This window comes from Pseudochaenichthys georgianus, chromosome 4, assembly GCF_902827115.2.
Source record: "Pseudochaenichthys georgianus chromosome 4, fPseGeo1.2, whole genome shotgun sequence".
NCBI classification, from domain to species: domain Eukaryota; kingdom Metazoa; phylum Chordata; class Actinopteri; order Perciformes; family Channichthyidae; genus Pseudochaenichthys; species Pseudochaenichthys georgianus.
The window spans coordinates 25,770,120-25,795,363 of record NC_047506.1 but is presented as its reverse complement, the minus strand read 5'-3'; the positions used below and the strand labels follow the sequence as shown (position 1 = coordinate 25,795,363).

General features: G+C 41.5%; 1 protein-coding gene across 1 annotated transcript in view; it reads left to right on the top strand.

Annotated features, from left to right (window-relative positions):
* Positions 1-25,244, top strand: part of atp11b (ATPase phospholipid transporting 11B) — a 59,948-nt gene that overhangs the window by 24,786 nt on the left and 9,918 nt on the right. Inside the window, 14 exon segments of the mRNA XM_034081975.2 lie at positions 1,168-1,236; positions 1,367-1,440; positions 1,738-1,841; positions 2,341-2,522; positions 4,583-4,786; positions 5,333-5,486; positions 5,563-5,665; positions 6,021-6,166; positions 6,381-6,440; positions 6,998-7,125; positions 11,440-11,578; positions 14,918-14,983; positions 15,467-15,570; positions 15,724-15,889. Of these exon segments, the coding sequence (XP_033937866.2) occupies positions 1,168-1,236; positions 1,367-1,440; positions 1,738-1,841; positions 2,341-2,522; positions 4,583-4,786; positions 5,333-5,486; positions 5,563-5,665; positions 6,021-6,166; positions 6,381-6,440; positions 6,998-7,125; positions 11,440-11,578; positions 14,918-14,983; positions 15,467-15,570; positions 15,724-15,889 (1,699 nt within the window).

The window sequence follows — 25,244 nt, the reverse complement described above, 5'->3', positions numbered from 1 at the left end:
TACACCCAACTAACATGTTATTAAAAACCACCTCGAATATGTTGTCTTAATGTTATGACATGTATTAAATGATGCGGTAAGCAGGAGGACAGAATTACGTCTAAACTGAGGCCGTTTTGCATTTCTATAGGTTGTAGATACGAGCATGGTTTTATATACTATCATGTTTAATCATGTTTTATGCCGTTTGCCAAGACTTGATAAGTCGCTCATAAAACACAGGAGGTATGGAAACTAAGAACACCATATAGTTGGTAGATTTGGCAGCTGATATAACTCAACACATTAGTTGTATTTCCTTTAACTGGTGGATATAGAGTTGCTGCAGTGGAGACGCTGCGCACAGCTGATCGACCGCTGGAACACAAACTACCAAATAAAAATAAAAACCTGAATTGACTCCACTCTGCAGGGATCCCCGATACCTTCTTACAGTTTCTCATCATGGGGGGGGTCTACTGTCCCCGGCACAAACACACTGACACACCGTCTGGGGAAGGCTATGTGTATTTTTTTATCATTAACTTTTTTCGGACCACTTATTTATTTATTTTGGTGACGATCCGACCTTCATGCTGCTACTCTGGTTCAAACTGCATCCACCAAACAATATGATTTATCTCGACCTCCCTAAAATAACCAAAATCTGACACGGTGTGAAATGTCTTTTTTAGCTGTTCTGTCTTCATTTCCTGCGATCTTCTTCATGCAGTCAGTCAAAATGAATATTAATACGGGGCTTTTCTTTGACTATTTATAGGCAAATATGGGCGTTACGTGAAGCCCGCAAAAGCTGCGCCGCATTTCTAGTTGATTGTGATTTATAAAGGGAAACCGGCGGTACGCAGTGTTTTATGAATCGGAAAATGTCTGTGCGTATTTATTTGCTTTGTCCTACGTAAGCAACCATCCCACGTGAATCCTACGCAAGGCTTTTGCACTTTGCCCTGCTGCAACTACATACGCCAAAATAGCAGGTGAACATAGAGACTGTGCACTAAATATCTACCTCTTAGCACTTGTCGCTGAAATAGAGTCCTGAGTGGCCTGAGGAGACTGCTCTAGCTAAAAGTTACATAGTTTTTCTTATAAAGACCCCGTATTTAAAGGTCAGATAGTCCATTCTCCAGAGAAGGTCACTTTAACTGCTGTCTGTTTTTTCCTCAGGCTGGGAGTGGAATTCACTCGCTGCAGTGGAGAGACCATGGAGATCAAAACATTTGGCAAGCCAGAAAAGTAAGTCTAACCCCTTAATACTATGAACAACAAATAACCATGCAATACAAACACATCTATTCGCAGGAAAGAAACTGTGTCCTCTGTCCTGCGAGTCCAAAGTGAGGTTAACCTAAGTGTGCTCCCTCAGATACAAACTGCTCCATGTGTTAGAGTTTGACGCTAACCGCAGGAGGATGAGCGTCATACTGCAGACTCCCTCAGGTAACTCCACCTGAACGTATACAGTATTTTAGCATTATTGACTATATATTTACGGCAGCAATAATAAGCACTTTACGGAAGAGCAATGGATCATGATGTCTAACAGAAGATGGAAAATAAATAAAACGCTAATTATAAAAAGTAATATAAACTGCAATTAAAAATACATTATATAGCCTTGTTGTGATGTTTATTCTAAGAGTTTTCATTAGTTCATTTTGTGTACCAAGGTAATGTTTTCCATTGCATTAAGAGTATTTTGACAACGTATCATCTTATTATGTTTTGACTTTAAAGGTGGCCAAGTGCTGTTCACCAAGGGCGCTGAGTCGGCCATCTTGCCTTTCGCTACCAGTGGTGAGATCGAAAAGACGAGACTCCACGTTGATGAGTTTGCCTTGGTGAGAACACGGATGCTCTCCAGCAGCTTTCATGACTATATTACACATCTGTTTAGTGGATGGATGGCCGTGGGCCTGCCCCCTGATCCATATCATCAGAAGTGCGTGTTCTTTATGTGCGCAGGCTTGGCATTTCCAGTCACTGAAGTGATTACTTTTGGCTCTGTGCTCCTATTAGACTATAAATTCTTCACCACAACAGGCCCAAACACACACATACTGTACACACACACATCTGGCCCCCACATCATCAGTCAGTACCCGGGAGACGGGGTTCTGGACCGGGTTGATTTGTGGTCGTCTTCCCCTCTGGCTGGTTCTGTGATTTAAAGCCAAGCTCTGATCATGTGTTTTCTGTTCTTTTTCTCTGGCTTTTTTCAGCTTGCTTTCCTTCTTTTTTCTCCTTTACACATATTCTTAACTCACTCACTCTTTATAGTCTGCTATTTTTACATTTCTTATATTCTGACTGATGCCCACCTTCCTCCTCCCACTGCAGAAAGGATTGCGGACCTTGGTTGTAGCATGTCGTCACTTCAGCCCGGAGGAGTACATTGATGTGGACAGGCATCTGAACGCAGCCCGCACCGCGCTGCAGCAGAGGGAGGAGCGGCTGCAGGAGGCCTTCAGCTACATCGAGAGAGACCTGCATCTCCTTGGAGCAACGGGGGTCGAGGACAAGTATGAACACAAACAAATACATTTGAATGAATCAGTGCTGCCCCTTTAAAAAAACACATTTTCATACCTCTTATGCATAAGTCGTCTTTCACATCACATACAAATCTTTACAGTCCAAACAGAAAGCAGCACCGAAATGTTAGTTTGTTAAAAGTGTTGGAATTAGGTTACCCTATTTCCTCTACCCTAATATAGTTGAGGGGGTGCTCGTGAACTGTCAACGGGGGGGGGGGGGGCTTGGGGGAGCCTCGCTGCGTGGAAACGGCCCGCTGAACGACCGGCCGTTCTGTGATTCTCCAGAACACACAGATGGCCAGTCCGCCCCTGGGTGGAGGTGAAGGGAATGAGCACGTTTACAGCCTTTTTGGCGAGTTGGGGGAGACAGCCAAAATTGTGCAAGTGACACTTTACTCGTCTTTTTCTCGTTATCTTTTTCTCACGCTGCACCTCCCCTGGAGCACTCTGGCGCCCCCCCCAGGGAGGCGCGCCTCACATTTTGAAAAGCACTGACCTATAGTAAATGTTTAGATAAAACATATGTTTTATTTCCGCAGGGTTAGCTTTAAGAAAAATCAATGTACTGTATTGTAGCTTTAGATTGATGTTTCAGTGCCTCCTGTGCATTTAAAGCCAGTTAGCAGCACGGCTGTATAAATGATGATGTCGGTCTGAAGGTTGGTCGGACCTTCACTTTTGTCAGGAGTGAAATATCTCCACACAATATATATATATATATATATATATGTATATATTCATTAATGATACCCAAAGGGCTAACCCATTGACTTTGATTATCTCCTCACTTTTTTCTAACTAATTTGACTGCAGGTTTACTTCTGTGCTTTTTATTTAAATGAGACACTTAGGATTGGTTGCCTTAAACCATTAAAAACAGATTGTCAAGATGAAATAGCCAGAAGGTAACTCAAAGTAATTTAGTAGTCCACGCAGATTGTGCCAGTAAAATGTAATTTGTCCAACATTTTGGTTTTCATCAACTAATTACATTCTCATCTGCCTTAGCTGCACTTAGAGGTTTACTGCTTATAAGTTAAAAGTAGCATGCTTAAACGCTAAACAAAGAAGGGGGACATGGGAAACCTTCCTGCAAGAATGTAATTTATGAACATTAGTCTTGTGAAATGTTTTCTAACTAGGAAATGTAATTGTTTCACTCATGGGACTTTTCTTGAGGTTAAGAAATATAAATAACTAACTGAAGATTGTTATGTTCCAGGAAATTAAACTGAGATAGTTTGACATCAGTGCAGATTGTACAACAGTTGGAAACACATGACTATAAACAGACGGATAAACAAAAAGAGCAGGAGAATCTTCAACAAACAAATAACGTATAGTCATCAGGGAGAAAGAAGCTTCACCCCACTGAGCCTCTCTGGAAGTGAATGTTGATGTGAGTTTGCATCAGCTCACCATCTGCTCCTCACATAAGCCTTTCTCCTTTCTCCCGTCGTTGATCTCCATTGCTCTGTTTCTGCATCTGTAATGAATTCCTCCTCAGGCACACATGGTCACAATCAAAGGATCTTCTCTATCATGGAAGGCGTTACTAGAATTCCCCTCTTGAGCCTAATAACGCTGACAGGCATGGTCATATTATCAGAGTTTTTTTTCAAAGTCTCCACCCTCCTTCAGTGTTGCTTTTGAATAAGTCTGTTTAAACTATGACTACCTATTTATCCAACCACAATGTATTGGATTGATCTTTTTTGGTTTGAAGAAGGTTTTGTATATTCGCAGACCTTGCCTGTCTGTATCCTATAAAAAAAGAGCTTCCTGCCAATCCCAAAATAGGTGTATTGAATCATGGCCTCTTTAGCTGCCTACCAAGCCTTTGTGGCTTGACCACATAATGACAACCGCAGTAAAACACCAGGTTTTAATGCTGGCCTCAGCCACAACAACTCTGAAAATATGTCACCTGGTGGAGATTGATTAAATGTAATTAATACAAAGGGATCACTAAAAGCTTTGAATAAACAGCGCATACAACATAAGTACATTTATTTTATATTATTTCCTACTCTTGTCTCTATCAGACTCCAAGACAAAGTCCAGGAGACCATCGAGGCTCTGCGTCTGGCAGGGATCAAAGTATGGGTGCTGACAGGGGACAAACATGAGACGGCGGTCAGCGTCAGCCTGTCCTGCGGACACTTCCACAGAACCATGAACATCCTGGAGCTCCTGCAGCAGCGCTCTGATAACGACTGTGCTGAGCAGCTCCGCAGACTGGACAGGAGGTGAGTGCGTGTCGTAAAATGCATCTTAAAGCTACATCGGAGCTCTCTTTTTATATGCATGATTTTCACTTGAATTATGTCCTGACGCTGTTGTCTGCATATGGGTTTAACGGTCAGGTTTTTTGTAAATAACAAAAACTTGAGAATACTCTTCATTTTTCAAGATGCCAGTTTTTGGAAATGTTTCTGCAGTAGGCAGGCCTACTTTGTTGCTCTAATAAAAGTCAGGGACAGGAATTGGTACAGTGATTAAAGTGCTGTTTGTTTGTATGCTTGTGTCCCAACTGAAAACTGGACGTAAATATTTAAATACCATATTTGGGTGCTTCAACTTACTGCGCACCAACAAAAACTCAAAAGTGCTTCTAAGTGCTAAATATTTCAACTAGAAACACTCTAAATAAAGTGACAAGATTATCTGCTGCTGAATGGACTAACAGTCAAATCGAATACAGCATTAGATAGATGTAGTAGTTCTTTCTATTGCTCTCCTCATCCATAACTAATCATATTGTATTCTTAAACTTGCTCTCTGATTTCTTCCAGGATCAAGGAGGACCATGTCATACAGCACGGGTTAGTCGTGGACGGGGCCAGCCTGTCTTTAGCGTTGAGGGAACACGAGAAACTCTTTATGGAAGTGTGTAAAAACTGTTCAGCTGTGCTGTGCTGCCGCATGGCCCCGCTGCAGAAAGCTAAGGTACCAGTCCATAAACACACACACCAAAACTCTTTACCCTCGTGTCCATGTGTCAATGATATGTTGTTCTGTCCAGGTGGTGCGTCTATTTAAAACCTCCCCAGAGAAACCAATCACCCTAGCTATTGGGGACGGAGCCAATGATGTCAGTATGATACAGGAAGCTCATGTGGGCATAGGTAAACAGTCACCTCAAACACAGTGTGCTCTCTCACTTTGATATTGTATTGTCCAGTGTATCCTTCAGTGTGTGTGTGTGTGTGTGTGTGTGTGTGTGTGTGTGTGTGTGTGTGTGTGTGTGTGTGTGTGTGTGTGTGTGTGTGTGTGTGTGTGTGTGTGTGTGTGTGTGTGTGTGTGTGTGTGTGTGTGTGTGTGTGTGTGTGTGTGTGTGTGTGTGTGTGTGTGTGTGTGTGTGTGTGTGTGTGTGTGTGTGTGTGTGTGTGTGTGTGTGTGTGTGTGTGTGTGTGTGTGTGTGTGTGTGTGTGTGTGTGTGTGTGTGTGTGTGTGTGTGTGTGTGTGTGTGTGTGTGTGTAGGTATCATGGGGAAGGAGGGTCGTCAGGCCGTGAGAAACAGTGACTATGCAATCCCCAGGTTTAAGTTCCTGGCTAAACTTCTGCTGGTCCACGGTCACTTTTACTACATTCGAATAGCTACGCTTGTACAGTACTTTTTCTACAAGGTGAGTTACTTAAATATATCTGCATATTTTATTTGTATTACAAGCTACAGAATGATAATCCAGAGTTTTGAAAAGTGCTTTTTAAACTGGACTCGCACAACTCCATGTCTTGAGCTGAATAAGTCTGTAAGAGCTCTACAAGGCCCAGTGTTCGGCCATCTCTCCTTTCACTGCAATATTTTTTATGTTTCGTTTTTCACTGTTTCTTTTCCAGAACGTGTGTTTTATCACACCCCAGTTTTTATACCAGTTCGTCTGTCTGTTTTCACAACAAGTAAGTCTCTTTATCTATACACCCTCCACTATTTCATGTCATTGTAGATTTGTTTAGGGTTTTAATGCCATTGGCTTCCTAGAATGCATTCTTAACTATACCTAAGTTTCTTTTTGAATACCTCCCTCGAGAGAGTTTGATATCCCGTTTGATTTGCATTTTTTATTTCAAAATTAAAATGCCAATAAGCCAGAACATTGAGTTTGAAATGTTGTTCTGGAAGCCTGTGAAAATTGCTGTATTATTTAAACAGTGGATGTCCCACTTTGCATTTAAACTCTTCATTCTCACTCTTCACCACATCGCTTTAGAACTCGAGTTGAATTATTTATTAGACTATTATTGGCATTAAATCTAAACTTCTGTCTGCTATTAAAGTAATTACTTCTGTCCGAGACCCTAAGAAATTACAACCATTCTTTTTTGCCTGTGTATCCAAACCTGATAAAGCTCTTGTCTTTTTGAAATGTTTTGTAAGTTATCTAAGATAACCTGTTTGTTTAAGTTTGGTCTAATGGGTTTGTGTTAAGTGAAATGCTGTCTCTTTTCCGTCCCAGACTCTGTATGACAGTGTTTATCTGACACTGTACAACATCTGCTTCACCTCGCTTCCCATCCTGGTGTTTAGCCTATTTGAACAGCTGGTCCATCCACACGTACTGCAGAATAAACCTGGCCTGTACAGGTAAGCTCACATGTCATCTCGGTAATATTATACAAAAGCAATAACTGTTTAAGGGTCGCTTGCATATATACAAAATGTATGTATAACTGCCATAAATGTATACGAAAAACATATTAAATTATTTTGTGGTACACCATCTCCATTCACAAATTGCTACTGTTTAACAAAGATGGCTAAAATACATTTTGTTTACATTTTGGTTAGAACAAGCACAAAATAGTATGTAGTAATAGAGAATGCAATTCCTGAAGAAATTGCTAGTGGGAATGCTTTATGCTGAAAAGCTGATGCTAAACTGCTATGCTGAAATGTAATGTGTAAGAAGAAAGTGAAGAATTTAGATTGAAATGATACATGAACACTGGGGGCTTGAATGTGTGATGAGAGTAGAAAATAAAGTAAAAAGGCTTGGAAAAGCAGCAGAATATTTGAACTGCAAACTTTTGAACTAACTTGATGGCGAATGATCTGTCGCCATGCCAACAACATTTGATGACATCCCATAACACGCTTAGATGCGTTGATGGCTGCATCGTTACCAAACCTGTGAAGTTTTGGGCGGCCGTTTGGAGCATTTTCACTGAAGTTATGAGAAAACCGTGTTTCATGGCGAGCATTGTGTTGCCATGGCAATGGCATTTGAAGAAATCTCAAAACTGTCCGTAGATGTCTTCACGGCTGGACTGTTAGCACACATGTGAAGTTTGAGCACTTTTTGAAAATGTTCATAGGAGTTATAGCGACAGATGAGTTTCCATGGAAACGGTATATGATTAAACCACATAATTGACGTAGAGCTGTTGAGGGCTGGACCGTTAACCATGATCTGAAGTCTGCTTCTCTTTTGACCCTTTTCATAGGCGTTACGACAACATCGTGTTTTCAATCAATCAATCAATGTTTATTTATATAGCCCAATATCACAAATGTTACATTTGTCTCAGTGGACTTCACAGTTTGTACAGAATATCAGGATGACAATACGACACCCTCTGTCCTTAGACCCTCACATCGTACAAGGAAAAACTTCCGGAGAAAACCCACAGTTTAAAGGGAAAAATGGGAGAAACCTCAGGGAGAGCAACAGAGGAGGGATCCCTCTCCCAGGACGGACAGACGTGCAATAGATGCTGTGTGTAAATTGAAAAGATAATACATTTGCAACATAGGTAGTCCAAATGTTTGGAAATGCATGTGTGTATAATAGGAGGATGAATCCACGAGGATATCCATCCAGGACTTATGATCCAGGACCACAGCCACGACTCAAGATCCAGGGTTCGCGATCCAGGACACAGGACCGCAGGATCATCCATGACTCCGGATCCCGGCGTATATAGACACCAAAAAGAAAGACATTTGGGGAAGCTGGGTTAATCGGAACATGAGAGTACACAGGTACAGACAGAGAGAAGGAAGAAGTAAGATGTCCCCCGACAAACTAAGCCTATATCAGCAAAACTAGGGGCTGAATCTAATCAGCCCTAACTAGAAGCTTTATCAAAAAGGAAGGTCTTAAGCGCACTCTTAAAAATGGCCGAACACAAACTGGAAGCTGATTCCACAAATGTGGAGCTTGATAAGAAAAGGCTCTGGCTCCCATTGTACTTTTAGAGACTCTAGGAACAACCAACAACCCTGCATTCTTGGAACGCAATGCCCTAGTAGGACAGTATGGTATAATGAGTTATTTAAGGTAAGATGGCGCCTGCCCATTAAGGGCTTTGTAGGCGAGAAGAAGAATTTTAAATTCTATCCTGTGTTCTATAGCGAGCCAGTGTAAGGCAGCCAGAACAGGAGTAATGTGGTCCCTTTTCCTAACTCTGATTAGTACACGAGCTGCAGCATTTTGAATCAGCTGAAGCGACTTGACTGACTTCTTGGTATACCCTGATAATAAGGAGTTACAATAATCCAACCTTGAAGTAACAAATGCATGGACTAGTTTCTCTGCATCGTTTTGAGGCAAGATATGCCTGCAATGTTACGTAGATGGAAGTAGGCAGTCCTTGAAATTGATTTTATGTGGGCGTTAAAGGATAAATCAAATATAACACCAAGATTCCTTAGTCTCACTGTAGGCCAAATTAATGCCATCCATAGTTAGTATATCTTTAGATAATTTGTTTCGTAGATTCTTCGGGCCAAGTACAATAACTTCAGTTTTGGTCGTGGTTAACATCAAAACGTTTAAGGTCATCCACGTTTTTAAGTCCTTGAGGCAGTCTTGAATTTTTATTTAGATGATTAATTTCATCAGGCTTGATTGATAAATATAGTTGAGTATCATCCGCATAACAATGAAAATGTACAGAATGATTCCTTATAATATTGCCCAACGGAAGCACATACAATGCGAACAAAATAGGCCCAAGCACAGAGCCCTGTGGCACTCCATGGCTAACTTTGGTTTGCGTGGAAGATTCAGAGTTTTATGGCAAGGGATTTCCATAGAAACGGCATATGGTGAGATGTCAGATTTGACGTAGAGCTGTTGAGGCATGGAGAGGTGATATACAGGTGAAGATTGTGGGACGACCGGACCGTGTCCATTGGAGCTACAGCGACATCGTGTTTTATGGCGAGGGGTGCTTTTCCATGGCAACAGCCTATGGTGAGATCTCAGATTTGGCGTAAAGCTGTTGAGGCATGGACCGGTGATAAACAAGCGAAGTTTGGGGGACGATCGGACCATGTCCATTGGAGTTACAGCGACAACGTGTCTTATGGCGAGGGATGCGTTTCCATGGGAACGGCATATGATGACACCCCATAATTGACGTAGAGCTGTTGAGGGCAGGACCATTAACCATTATCTGAAGTCTGCTGCTCTGGGCATGGCAGTTGGAGTTATGACATCATCATGTTCCATGACACAGGTGTTTATATTTGAGCTAAAGACATGTCCAGAGATCAAAGGTTTCCATGGTGGTGTGTCAATCAGTGAGAGGAGAGCATTTTCATTGTTCTGAATGAGAGATAAACCTCTTACATGTGAACGTTTTGTTGAAGAATCGTAACAGATATCGGTGACATTTCAAAGCGTGAAGCAAGTCAAGGAACTTGAGCATCTGAAGTGTACTTTTTGTGTACTTTCGGGTTAATAATGTGGCCTTTTTGGCAGATTAACTAAAGGTGTGCGGCTGCTGTGGTGGGGAAAGGTGAGGCTGAACTTACAATGGTGTTTAATGGAGACATGTTAAACGTTTTTGTCACTTCATGCCCTCAAGAGGCATTTTGTTTAATTCTTTTGCTTAATTCTTTTTTATTTTTCAAGCTACGAAATGTTTTCATACGTTTGTCATGAAAAATTATGTCTCAGGAATGTAGGGTTTGGGAATTATGGCAGGTTTAAAAAAAAAAAAAGATATGATGGCAAAATTAAATCTGTCCTCCACTCTAGCTGTGACATCACGCTCTCTAAAATCTGAAGAAGGCCTCTTTACCAAGGTCTGAACAATGTTTAATATCTTTAAAAGTACGAATCAGATTTTAAAAGTTGTGTTACACGAATAATGTCAGAAAGATGTGTAACATTTTAAAGTTGGAATGAGGTTTCTGAGTGAAAGTATGAAGGACCAGTTAGCAGTTGAAGTTCCATGAAGATTGTTCAAGTCTGAAGAGTTTCTCCATTGACTTCCACGTTAAAAATGTGATGAATTATGGGATGTATCTCTGGAATTATGAAAGTTATGAATAAGAAAAGTAATAGCCATCGATTCCCGACCGAGCTGAACGTTTTGATGTGTGAACGGAGTTTCTGCGATGTGGAATGTGGGAGAAGAAGAGGTGCAAAATAACCCGGCGGAATAATAAAGAATTTTGTGCGTAGCATAACAGATAGTTGGAATGCTGTATCAGCATTCCCACTAAAATATGTCACAGCCTGATGTGAGCTAGTTTTTTCCAAGTCATTGACCTCTTAACAAACCCCTGCATGTCACTTAGCACATGTTTTTCGAGTTAATCTTAAATGTTTTCATTTTGTCTGAGGTTTTTATCCATTTTACTTTGTTACTTTTAATTTGTAACAAGCGTCATGTTGGTGGAGGTGTTCTTCTGTGACCATGTTGCTAAGCAATTATGACAACATACTAGCCAGGGTATTATTCCCAGAAGCAGAATAATACTATCTGTGGTATGCGGTTTTTATGTCACGCCCATGCACCAGAATCAGGTAGCTTGCTCTGGCCTAGTTTCTTATATCACTCTTTAAACGTCAACATAATAATGTATACAGCACAGTGAAACACAACAGATATGATGCAATATATCTCTTCTCAGAAAACAAAAAACTATTTCTGTATCCTACAGGGACATCAGCAAGAACTCCCTGCTGTCTTTCCGGACGTTCCTGTACTGGACTCTGTTGGGCTTCTGTCACGCCTTCATCTTCTTCTTCGGATCCTACATACTGATGGGAGATGACACCACACTCATGGGCAATGGACAGGTGATCTAGTCTGTGTGTGTCTGTGTGTATGGTTGTTGAGTGTGTGTTTATAGTAAAATCCTTAGAAAATGAATTGTCCTGCTTACTTTATCAGAATGGTTGCTGTAGGAAATGATTGGTAGATTTGAAAGAAATGTGTGTATCCATGTTATGATGAGTTATTGTTATTGATGGAGCTGGTTGCCTGAAGGTATTTCTTCAGTCAATCCTTCTCTTAATCTAGTTTTTTTTTCATCTGTCTCTTCTTCATTCTGTCTTTTTTTGGTAACCACCTTGTACACTGTTTGTCTCTATATCTGTGCTAGCATGTATGTCAGTATATCTACTAATTTCACCTTTTCTTCTTTTCATATCTTCTGTGTCTCTGGTTTATCACTAAATCAATTTCCTTCCATTTTACTTTGCCGTCCGTCCGTCTCTCTCTCTAAAGTTTGGTATTTCAGAAAGCATTCACTCCTTTAGCTCTCACTCGCTTGTCTTTTTCTTCTATCTTTCGTTGATTTCTCTTTTTTCCTTCTACCTTCACGCTGTGCATGTCTTCAGATCTTGCGAGCTAACAGGCAGCTGGTAAGAGTCTGCTCTACAGTTGAATGCATGTCTTCCTGGGGGGGTAATGAGAGGACTATCAGCATGATTCCTAAACATATTGTTGTCTTGCTAATGATGATGTAGAAAATTATGATTTTTCATACCTATACTTTGTTTTAAATATTGAAATGAGCAGTATGATGGAAGTTAGAAAACATGCAGTGGCATGTGCATTTTGCTTAAAATATAGTTTTAGTAACCTGCATGAATTTAAACTTTTACTTAAAAAAATCTACTACTACTGCATAGACAACTACATTTACATACAACAAAAGGCCAATAGATCCACACATGAATATATCATTGCCTTTAAACATACAGACCACAGGCTTCAAGTGTTTGCTTGTATAGTTATATATCCTAGAATTGTGTCGTGTACCTTTATTAATCCCCATGGGGAAATTCAGGAGTTAAAGGTCCCATGACATGGCCATTTCTACTGATCATAATTCCATTGTTGAGCTATACTAGAAAAGATTTACATTGTTCAATTTTCCAAACTCACATTGGTTTCTCATTCAGCATCTCTATATAGTACATGTATTCACTCTCTGTCCTACACGCCTTGTTGGAGCTCCTGCCCCCCCCCTCCCTGTGAGCCCACTGTGCTCTGATTGGTCAGCTCGCCCACTCTGTTCTGATGAGTCCACCACCGTTACAGCGGAACATCAGTGTTTATGTTTTACAATGGCGTTTGTTAGCAACCAGAAAATGACACCAGTAAGGACAAACAGATGAGAATGCTGCGTGGGGTCTGGGTGCCGTGTTGGCGGGACGTTGCGGGGCTCGCTGCTCCGCCCTTTGAGGATCGAGGAGAGGACAGTGTGAGCTGGGTTACTGGTGTCGTTTCCTGGTTCCAGCGAGACAGCGCGGAACTCAGCCTGAGCACACACACACACACACACACACACACACACACACACACACACACACACACACACACACACACACACACACACACACACACACACACACACACACACACACACACACACACACACACACACACACACACACACACACACACACACACACACACACACACACACACACACACACACACACACACACACACACACACACACACACACACACACACACTCACAGCCTGAGAAAAGATAAGGCTGAGTGAGTGTTCTCTGCGATCCCAACTCGTCTATTACCAACGTTCAGGGAGCTCTATGCAAGTCAATGGGACTCCCTGATAGTTGAAAATCGACGCTAAAGGTCCCCCCACTGCATTTGATAGTGACGCCAAGGGATCCTGGTGTGTGAGGAGCTCCACAGACCAATTGGTCCATTTGGATGTCGTTACGTCACTTAGACCAGGAAGGAAAAAATGGAAAAAGAAAAATCTCCAACGAGGCGTTCTGGGGCAGCATAGACAGGTCTTTTCTGTGTTAGAGTTTTACTCGCTACAGGGTGTACTTTGAGGGTTTTTGACTTTGCAGACCGTTTACATGCAGAAAAACCTTCATAACACACAAGGGGACGGGTAATAACTGGAAAAGCATGACATGGGACCTTTAAAGCAGCAACAGAGTGAGAGTGAAAAACACGACAGTACAGATTCACACAAGGATAATACAATTACAAATAACAGTATATAAGTAACAAGGAAAACGTTGATCATTTTAATGATACATACATACATATTTGAGTTTGGATTGTTAAATATATTTTCATGTCAGTGTGCAGATGCGAGTGCAGGTCGAAGTCATTTGTACGAACAGTGCAGATTGTATCTATGTACAGTACGCCTTACTTTTAATGGGTTAAATGTTTAGCCCTTACATACAGTAGTCAAACAGATACGATCATTTGCATACAATAACATTTGTATGGTTTAAATCTAAAAAAATCAGGGTCATTTCGTTCTTGATTATTACAAATCTAGACAAGGTGCAAAGTTTATCAAAAGTGTTACCAGTACTGTCATGAATTAATAGCTGGTGATGGTTACAGTAAATATGTAAATAGATCATAAAACAAAAGTCATTTTATTAACAAATGTGCTCCACAGAGCCGAGTTTTTAAGGACTTTTGTAAACAATTCTGCATGTTTTTTTTTAATGATATAATGAACTAGAACAATATTCCTGTAAGGGGTCATGAATTGTGTTTGTTTGGCTGCACCTTATTCCTCTCACTATTACTTTTGAGTGTTCAGACTCCAGAGCGGTCCTGAAATGCCTGGTAACACAACAATGCTCCCCACAGCTCTCAAAGTGGTTCTCATAGCAGGCGGTGGAGCTAGTGGCAGAGGTGACATGGTAGGAGTCCAGGCCTTTATTGAAGGCATCATAAAACCAATCAGCTTTTTAACTGAGTCTGATTTCTTCTATTCCACAACCAAAGCACAACCCTTTCACCGTCTCACCTGTCCTGACCCCCAACCTCGATCCAGATTACTGGTTTTAATATGATCAATCCAAGTAAAATAAGTGGTTAATGTCAAATACAGCCACTTGGATTTCTTGCAATGAAATGCTAACAAAATGTTATATTTTTACATTTGAATGATTGGCGAACTAGTACTTATTTAATACTGCTGAGGTAAAAAGGAACAACACACAACAGGAAGAAGAAATTGTAAAGTATAAATATTGCATACAACAGGTCGACCATGCATATTGTTATGTTGTTATTAACTGGGTCCATGCATGTAAACATATCCAGTATTCCTCTGTTCTATTGCCAAAGTGCGATACTGTTGATAGTTTCATTAACAGTTCAGTGTTTGTTTTATAGATGTTTGGGAACTGGACATTTGGAATGTTGGTCTTCACGGTCATGGTCATCACAGTCACATTAAAGGTACATTACAGCCAATGCTATGCTCACTCTCTTTCACATTGCTATTTGTTAGTTTGTTATGATATCACATTATCATTTTACTTTATTTTCATAACCTTACTTACTATAGTTACATACTTTTTTATTTTCAGCTGTAAATATTCATGATATTTGTGTTGTATAATGACAGTGTAATATTAGTATAGCTTGTCACTCTGGGGGTGAACTGAGAGCTGTGTAGCATGTTTGAGTCCATATGGAAACACTTATATCGCCACGGTGAACAAACGACAGCATGTTTTAAAGTATAACGATGATGTCCATGGTCATTAACAGGAAATTATTTGTCACAGGTCGAGGTCAAGGTTTTTCTTACTGCACAGAGACGGATGCTGTGGTTTAGTGATGCCTTAACTGTCCCCGTGTCAGTGTTTTACGCATTCTTTTCATTTCCTCCCCCTCCTGTATGTGCTTGTTCGTGTATGTGTATTTGTGTAATAACAGCTTGCTTTAGAAACTCAGTTCTGGACATGGATGAACCATTTTGTGACGTGGGGTTCAATTGCCTTCTACTTCATCTTCTCCCTCTTCTATGGAGGCATCATCTGGTAAGAAAAGGTTCCTTACAGAGTCTATGTTTTTCTTTCTGAAGTAGATGAACTTTCACATTCAAGCTCACAGGGTCTCTGCTCTGTGTGTACAAAAGTTTCCATCTTTTTTTCTGCACTATGTAACCATTGTGTCCCCTCCCCTCCCTCCAGGCCCTTCCTCCACACGCAGGACATGTACTTTGTATTCGTGCAGCTTCTGTCCAGCGGCTCTGCCTGGTTCGCCATCGTCATCATCGTCATAACTTGCCTCCTCCCCGATGTGGTGAAGAAGGTGTTCTACCGACATCTGCAGCCTACCAGCACACAGAAGAGTCAGGTAAAATGGGGGGGAGGGGCAGAAAGAGGACTTTTACAGGTTGTTTTCTGGGAACCTTTGTAAGGAAGTCCAGCCCATCTGCTAAAGTGGGTTCTACTGGGTACAGAGGAAAGGTTCCATTTCTAATTGGCTGCACATTAAAGAGGCTCTTCCAGGGTTGATCTGCTCATTTCCTCCGAGGTGTCCCAGTGTTTCACACGCCCTGCACCCAGCTGGCCGGACTCCAAGGAGCACCTTAGTCACTGTACGTCACAGCAGTTCTCTCTACTCACTGTTTAAACGTTTTCCAGGGAAACTTCTTGAACTATCCTGCATTTCTCCTGTGTCTACTCCGACTCTGGGAATGGAAGATGTTGTCTTTGTTTATCTCTGCTCTCATTAGAAGTTGAGTTTTGGATATTTTAGTGTGTAGGTAGCCTACATTTACAAACCTGGATTGTTTTTAGCTTAAAGTGGTTAAGTGATCAAGCCCAGATGACCTTTTTGTCAGGCCAAATCGTGATTCAAAAGTCAAAATGAGAGAAAAAAGTCAGATATAAGATTATAATTTAAAGATAAGATATGAATTGCAATCAATGGGAACAAGCTCTCTGTCTACCGGGCCATTTTCGTTCCTACCCTCACCTATGGTCATGAAGGATGGGTCATGACCGAAAGAACGAGATCGCGGATACAAGCGGCCGAGATGGGTTTCCTCCGCCGGGTGGCTGGTGTCTCCCTCAGGGATAAGGTGAGAAGTTCGGTCATCAGGGAGGGACTCGGAGTTGAGCCGCTCCTCCTTCGCGTCGAAAGAAGCCAGTTGAGGTGGTTCGGGCACCTAGTTAGGATGCCACCTGGGCGCCTCCCTAGGGAGGTGTTCCAGGCACGTCCAGCTGGGAAGAGACCAAGGGGTAGACCTAGGACCAGGTGGAGGGATTATATCTCTTCGCTGGCCTGGGAGCGCCTTGGGATCCCCCAGTCAGAGCTGGTTGATGTCGCCAGGGAAAAGAAAGTTTGGGGCTCTCTGCTGGAACTGCTACCCCCGCGACCCGACCACGGATAAGCGGGAGAAGATGGATGGATGGATGGATGGGAACAATTTGAGGCTAGCCAGCTCAATACCACAGTAGTAAAATAATCCTAAAGTTTTTTTTATATATATCTGTAGTTATGGGCTTTTCATTTTCGCTCCACATGCTCCAAAGTAAAACTAATTCAAAGTAATGAAATGGAACAGGACAAACACATTGCAGTAGTTAAGCTGTCTTCTACTGTACGCACTGTTAGATTTAATACTCCCTCCTACTTGTATCGCAAAAAACTGAAATGATATTTCCTGTAATGTGATAAGAGCCTGAGAGGGAGAACATAAAGTAAAATATCAAGGTAACTCAGATTGTAGACACAGAGGAAGTATTTTCTGTGTCACTTTGTTCCAACAGTTCATATTTTTCTCCGCCTCCGTGGTCATGAGTTACCCGTTTCTTTACAGGAACAGCATGGTGTTTGGTTGCACATGACAACACACCGCATGACTTTAATCCAACGCACACACACACAGCGTGCATGGTCACCTCTCAGCAGACCCATGCTGTTATTGTATTGATTCGTCCAGCTGGAGACTGTTTATGTTTTATATTATTCCTTCTTCCTTTCCAAACTCTTGTCTTGTTTCTCAGGAGCTGCCTATTCCAATCCTCTGTGGTGTTTCCGCTCTAACCTTTGTCCTGTTTGTCCCTAAATATATGCGTGTGTGTGATTCTGAAAGTGGTACACTCTAAACCGTGTGTGTGTGTCTGTGAGACCTTGCTATCTAACCTCTCTGTGTGTCTGTGTGTATTCTTCCTCCTATCCTCTCTGTGTGTGCTCCCGGTGAAGATGTATACCAACCGTGTGGCGATAGGTGATGACTTCATCGCTCTGCAGCCGCTCTCCAGAGCCAAGAGCCAGCTGGGCAAAATTAGGTAGAGGACACAAGACTGATTCAGACCTGGGCTTAAAATACATCCAGAAATCAATTCAAATAAAAGAAGTTAAGCAGGAGTGCTTTATCAGAAGCAGTGTTTCTATACAAGACGCTTTTGGGATGCGACTGTATATCTGTTAATAGTCAGTCAGCATTAGTGGTTTGTCCATTTTCCCTGTAGAGATGCTGCTCCTTCTAAATGTGATCTCTCTTCATTAGTTTGAATATATATGATTTTCAAATATTATAGCACTTTAAGAAACTACCACAGGGCCTCTTATTTGCAACGTTTTGATGATTAAATGTATAAAATCAGTATGATAATTGTATTAGATGACTATGATAGACACAAGAAAAAAAGCATGTTCCACACCAATCTTTGTCACCACTAATGCAAAAACCTTACATGATGTTTCTTGACATTATTTTTGTTGAGTTGCCATTAATCAAAAGTAAAGTAAAAAATATACATACAAAAAAAAGATGATTGATTGATGCAAAGCTCAACATTAGGTTCAAATAAAATGTACAGTATGAATGTATTTTGAGAAGGGAAAGACACTCTTTGTCTTGGAACCCGAAAGTGAAATGTGAAACATTGCTTTATGTAACAAGCGCTCCTGCTTTTGATCAATCAGGCCAATCGTAAATGTTCTTCCTCCCTGGTCTGGACCTGATTGAGTCCCACTGAAGCCTGTTCCTAACACAGCACATGCACTGCAGAGACGTGTGCTGTAATGTTGGAACAGTTGCTTTCTGTTATATCTGTGACTGCATGCCCTGAACAGGCCAATCAGCATTCTCCGTCATTAGGATGAGGAGGGGGTATACATTATGTAGGGGCTTTCTGGGTAGGATGTATTGCCAAAAATGTGACATAAAGCATTTCAGCTGCTGCATGTGTTGCATTTTAGTGACAGGCTGAAATAAAGAATGTGTTCTGAGACATCCCCCACTCCTGCCCATGAAAGCATGGTCCTGTCATTACACCCCCACTGCATGAACATACAGAGGAATGAGAGCGGGAATGAATGATGTAATTGGGTTAAGTTTGACTCCGCCCTAGCACTCGATAAAGTGTAATAGCAATGTTGTTGTTGTACCTGGACTATTTAGGGTCATTCTGAATGTGACTTCCTGCATCTGCACCAGTCCCTGATCAGAGCACCTGATCAGAGCACCTGATCATGAGCTCCTGGGCGTGTCGTACAAACACAGTATGGTACGCCACACAGTTCCATATCCTAAAGTCGCATGGTGCAGCCCATCACACCTTCCCTTTAATCTACAGCATGGTCCGTCCGTTTGACAAAGTGAATAAACACCTGAGCACGGTTTCCCACTTGATACAACCTTCTCTCCAGAGAATTCAGTCCACCTGCATGTTTTCTGCAGACCACCTGCACAAACTGACCCCCCTCTCCAGCTGCATGACAGACTCTTGGACTGGTCTGAGCTGACTTGGGCAGCAGCATAATACTTTCCAATAATAAGCGTGATAAACTGCTGTGTTATTATCACAACCGTTTTAGGCTCATGACTTGAAGATCTTGTGCTGTCATAGCATGCTTCCTTGGAGACCGATTGCAAGGCAAACGCTTACAATAGTGTTAGTTCTCTTTGGTGAGGAGAAAAGACCTAAAGCCCTCCAAAGAATCTTGATATTGGACAACACTGTCTGGACATAAGAAATGTATAGTTTATTTATAAGCTTGGCATCCTTTTGTTTTAGACTGCTGGTGAGATAAAACAAACATGAAATATTGGCTTTTCTGACATTTTATAGGCCAAGCATTTGATCTGAATATTTACTGACACTGAGAATAACCCCAATTCGGCAGTGCTTGTGTTGATAAAGTTTATGTATTTGTTTTCATGTTTTCTGCACGCATATCTTTAGCCTTACAGCTGTGGCATGTTACCACTGATGGTTTGTAGCACTAGCTTGAGAATGCTACTCTGGATTTATAACAACATACTAGCCTAGTTGTATGTTTAAAGTTGTTAACATTACATTCAGTCACCAGTGTAAAACATTGGAACACGGATGCAGTCCTGAAGATAAATCCTATGTCTGCAAAGGTGTATTTGCTGAAACTGAACTTTTGGTAGCTTCACATAAGTAGTATAACTTGCAGTAGTTTAGGAGAGGTGAATCTGAAACACTGGCAAATGAGTGTATATTCCAAGTCACACCCAATATAAGCCATGCCGTCCCCTTTCCGAGGCAATGAGCAGAAACAAACTGCAGGCTGACTGATCATAAGTGCTCGATGGGAAGGGAGAGCACAGAGCACGTTATGCAAAAGAGATCCCATTTCCTCAGTTCAAGTCATTTATCTCTTCACAAGATGCTCTTACTGGGTTCCAAAGCATGTATTTATGTGTGTGTGCTGTGTAAAGCGCCTGTCCAGCTCTGTAGCAATAGTACCACCATCTATCGGAGTCTTTTGTTTTTCTTAATTAGATCAGAGAGAGGTAATCGCAGTAGAACCCGGATGGCTCTCCTGGGTTCTCCGTTGGTTGCCTTCTCTGTAGCTCTGATGGATTCAGCAGCAGGTTAATTGGTTTGGATGCTAATAAATGTGCTCTTATCTCCACTGGAAGAATGTGTTTCCCTCGAGACATCTTTCTCACGCCTGCAGCTTCTCTCCGTGTTCACTTGTCTCTGCTTTTGTGAGAGTTAAAGCCCTCCTCCAGTGACTTCATCACATCCACTCAGCCCTTCTGAAAGACCTTTTCTCCAGCAGTGATTTATGATAACCTCACAGTGCCAATTAGGATGAGGTCCAGGTCTGTATCAGGGGAATAAGACCCGGGGTGCTCATTGGTGTCGTGTTTCAAACCACAGGAAGCAGCGGTTCTTATTTGCCTTGTAAGGCAAAAAATGTGCTCTCAACTCTAATACTTTAAATAGTTGGAGAGGTCACTTGTGAAGGGCGTTAACAACAGGACCAGCATTGATTTGGTCTCTATATACTGCATGTGTTAGTGTATCCGAGCTCGCTGTAGGACTGACTTGCCGACTGACTGTTACTTACTGTTACTCACTGGTTGGTAAATAAGCAGCACTGCAATGTATCCAGTCATTTAGTCTCGTATTAACTCAAATACATTTACAAAACTAAATGAAACATAGTGAAATAATTTCCAATATTGCCCAAATGAAAATTACTTTTAAGATAAAATTCTAATAATCATATCATTTTTCCCATTTCAATAATTGCGTTTAAAAGTAGCTGCAATAAATGAATTGACTTATCGTTTAGAATGACAGAAAAATCACCATTTGGATAAATGATTCGTTGTTTAAGTTGCCAAAATGCTGTTTTTTTCAGCCTCTAACTGAAATATAACTGAATATCGTTGGGTTTTAAATTGACAAGACATTTAAAGACATTATCTTCTTTTGCATTGGAAATGTACACTATTATTTGATATATGTTATACCAAACGATTAATTGAGAAAAATAGTTTGACAGATACATAGAGTGGTGCAGTGACGAGTCCTAAAACCCGGAAATGAGTTAGCATTGTACCACTACCGGTTCCCTCGTCTCGGAGTCAATGGGATTTCTCCATAGGATTTTGGAAAATAGCTGGAATCAAGGTCTGTGGTTGATACACGTTTAAGAGACGGATCACGGTTTGTTCTACTACATTAAAAACATCAGCAGTGACCCCACTGGGGATTTTTGAAGTGTTTACGATGGTTGTTACCGAGTGGCTGAATAGGACTACAGAAGTTGTCGAGGACTTTGTACGTCATTACGCCGAACACGTAAACACTCCCGCTAAATCAGTTTGCCCTGTTCTGAAAGCAAGTACCTGCACTCCTGCAAACTGTTAAAACAAACGCTTCAACTTGTACCATTTACAATCTGTATTTTTTAATATCGATCTTAAGTTGGCGTGACGTTGAAGTCGTGCGACCCTGCCGTACTCAGCTGTAGTTTGTTTATAGCATAACGTTGGCCTTTTGCTTCTGGAGTTTAGATTTATGATTAGAAAATTATAAAAGTTGGGTAGACATGTGGAGATTATCCGGCTGAACATAACTTGCATTTATCAAACAGGTCAAAATCCCATTGACCCTGAGACGAGGGAACCGGTAGTGGTACAATGCTAACTCACTTCCGGGTTTTAGGACTCGTCACTGCTCCACTCTGTTGATGATCTAAAACTCAATGGTTGCAGCCCTACAGTATCTGAAGAGAGGCGTTATCCCATTACTTCACCTGAATCGAGCCTTAACATGGGACCACATGACCTGTGGATACTATTGCAGCAGTGTGATGGTTAGTTTTGCTTCACTGGTCATGTTTCTGTGTCTGAACTACCAGCAGCCCACCTGGCTGACTGATGTCTGACCAGCCAGGGGGCTCACTGTAAGCATCTTGTGTCCTTCAGATGGAAGAGGGTGAGGGTTCAGTCGGCCCAGAATATGACCCTGTTAAAGCCCAGCGGAGCCCAGGGGAGGACAATTGGCACCTGCTAGCTGCCTATCCTCCCCCTGCTGCCCCCGGCCCAGACCCCTGCTCCCCTAGGTAGTACCATACTTCACTACCATTGTCCCCCTGTCACTGTCCAAGCATTATGGCTTCCCCCGAGGACCAACCAACGCCAAACGGCTGCAGTCACCACATATGTACATTATATTGGGTGAAAACTACCTGCACCTCCAGTCATTCCCCCAAAGCTGCACCTGCACTGCCCTTTATTTCATATGTCACAAATACTGTTCCTGTATATCCTTTAGTCTCACTTCCTGTATCAATGGGCCCATCCTCTCCCACACATACCCTTCCATGAATTATCTCATCCTCATCCAACCATGATTGTCCCCATCCTTCACTGTTAAGAGTAAGACCTCAATTCACCCCTCACTGTAGTTGATCAGATCTGGGATCAGAGTTTAAAGAGAGAGAATGCTGTTGGCATGCTTCGCTGTATATTTGTTCAACCATCTAATCCCCACATACTAATACTTCATATTGAAGCCTCAGTATATTACGTGTGCCTGTAAGTGTTTGATATCTCGTATAACCCCTTTTAAGTATGATTTTTAAAGTTGCTGTTGTTCAATTTTGGACTTTTAGTGTTTTGTTTTCTCCACATCATATTTAATATTAAAACATAGATTATTACATTTGCAGTCACCAAAATGATGTTGTTTTCTCAGTTGGTTAAACAAACTCCTGTATTAGGGTTGTGCAAAAAGAAATGGACTTTAGCTGAACTCTATAGCTAATATAGTAAATCAGCCAGCGGATGATGTCACCACGAGAGCTGTCACTGAGGCCTTGGCTGTTTCACAACAAAACCCTCAGTTCAAGCAGTCGGTTTACAGACACTGTTTATCAAAGGTTTGGTCGGATCTTTTACTCTAGGAATCATATTGCTGCTCCGTCTCTAGAACAAAACATTACTTCCACCAAACAATTGCTCAGAAACATTACTTATGACCTTACATTCAACTACTTTCTTGTTTATCTCTCTCCTAAACAGCATTTTTATTAACATGACGACCACTCAAAACCCAATTATCTCAACTCTGCCTGCTGATGCTTCTGAGAAACAGTAGAAGCCCTTTTAAACTGATGCTACTTCAAATATAAAGTCAATTGATGGATTAATACTAGGTAAATCAGTCATTTTAGGGTTAATAAAAGTACATTTAACCAACAGATATACTTTACACTACTCTAGGAAAGACTTTCCTCCACGGCTGTGGCTTCGCTGCGGTTTGGACCCAATGTGTGTTTCAGAAAACCTCATTCTACAACTCAAGTGGTGGCTGTTGTGTCAGTTATAGGAACAAATCTGATTCCGTTTCTCAGAGCGAGGAAAAGCAATATGTTCAGATGGAAAAAACCCTGCATTTATTATCCAGGGGCACCTGACCTTGCCAGAATAAATCACATCATCCTGTTTGTGTTTGTATTGCCAGCCAAGAAGCAGAAGTTTGGTTTGATGCCAACACCGTCTCCAATTTCTGCTGCAGAGTCGCAACAATTCAAAACACAGTGGAATACAAAAGGCACTTTAAACTGTATCACAGGAGACACTCGCTCCTAGCTGAATGCTTAATGCGTAGCTACATGACTAAATATGTCCAGAAGATTTTCTACATGAGCACATTTTGGAAATAACTCCACATAGTGATTGTTTCTAAGGATTTTAACCCTCCTGTTGTCTTCGGGTCAAATCTGACCGATTTACTACTTTCATCAATCATAACTTTTTTGTTTTACATTCGATTGCATTAAGGCTTTATGATATCCTTCACAGTAGAGATTAGAACATATACAATTGCTGATCACCACTTTCATTACATTTTGGATGATTTAGTGAACTTTGTAACACCCATGGTGTTCCCGGTCAAAAATGACCGCCATAAAGAAAAGGAATCCGTAACCATCCGGATCAGATAAAACACACACACACACACACACACACACATTCACACACACACATGTGTGTGTCCCTCCTTATGTGCCCAATCCCCCTTGTGAATCACACCTGGCACACACAAACACACACGCAGAACAATTTGACACATGTCCCGCTCTTATGTGCCCCTCCCCCCACATGGATCACACCTGGCACACGCAATACATGTTCAGTGTCTATTCTTTGTATATTTACTGCAGTTGTTCATGTATGCCAGTAGTCTGATACAATATGTACAGTTTGAAAGGCTGTTAAATGACATTTGGTGATGATGAATGGTTTTTGTGTTAATGTAATAGCAGTTAAAACAGGACACCAAAGTAAGGGGGGGGAACGAAGACAATAGAAGGGTTAATAAAGCTGATTAATGGCACCATCTAGGTCACTTCAGTTAGTCTGAGGTTGTATAAGAGGAGTGTACAGGATGCAAACTTCAGGAGTGTAACCTCACACTCTCTGCTCTTCACTCTTTCTCTCCTCTCCTCACACGGCCTGTCTCTCGGGGGCTGAGTCGGCAGAACAGAGCCGCGTGACCCTGCAGGTTCACCGGCAGCCACTTCATTCAGCTTTGTCTCCCAATGCAACACTGATGCATAATGACTCATGTATACAGGGAGGGTTTCTTGGAGGTGTAATTCAACATCCAAGTTAACACGGAACATATGTTTGCACTGAATTTCAAGTATATCAAGATAATCTTCTTGTATAAAGCACAATGATAGGATGTGATAGCTCTGGGGCTTTCAGAACATAAAAGACTTCAATTCAATGTGTTAACAATTCAGAGGACCAAAGTATTCTACTTTGTTTTGTCTGTCTTCGCTTTTATGATTTATGTGTTTATTTGCGACTTTTCAACCACTTGTGGAGCATGCGTTCAGCGTTTCCCCCGCCCATCACTCTTCCTGTGGCAGCATGTACTACGTCATCCTACAGTCATCAATCACCCTGTCACAA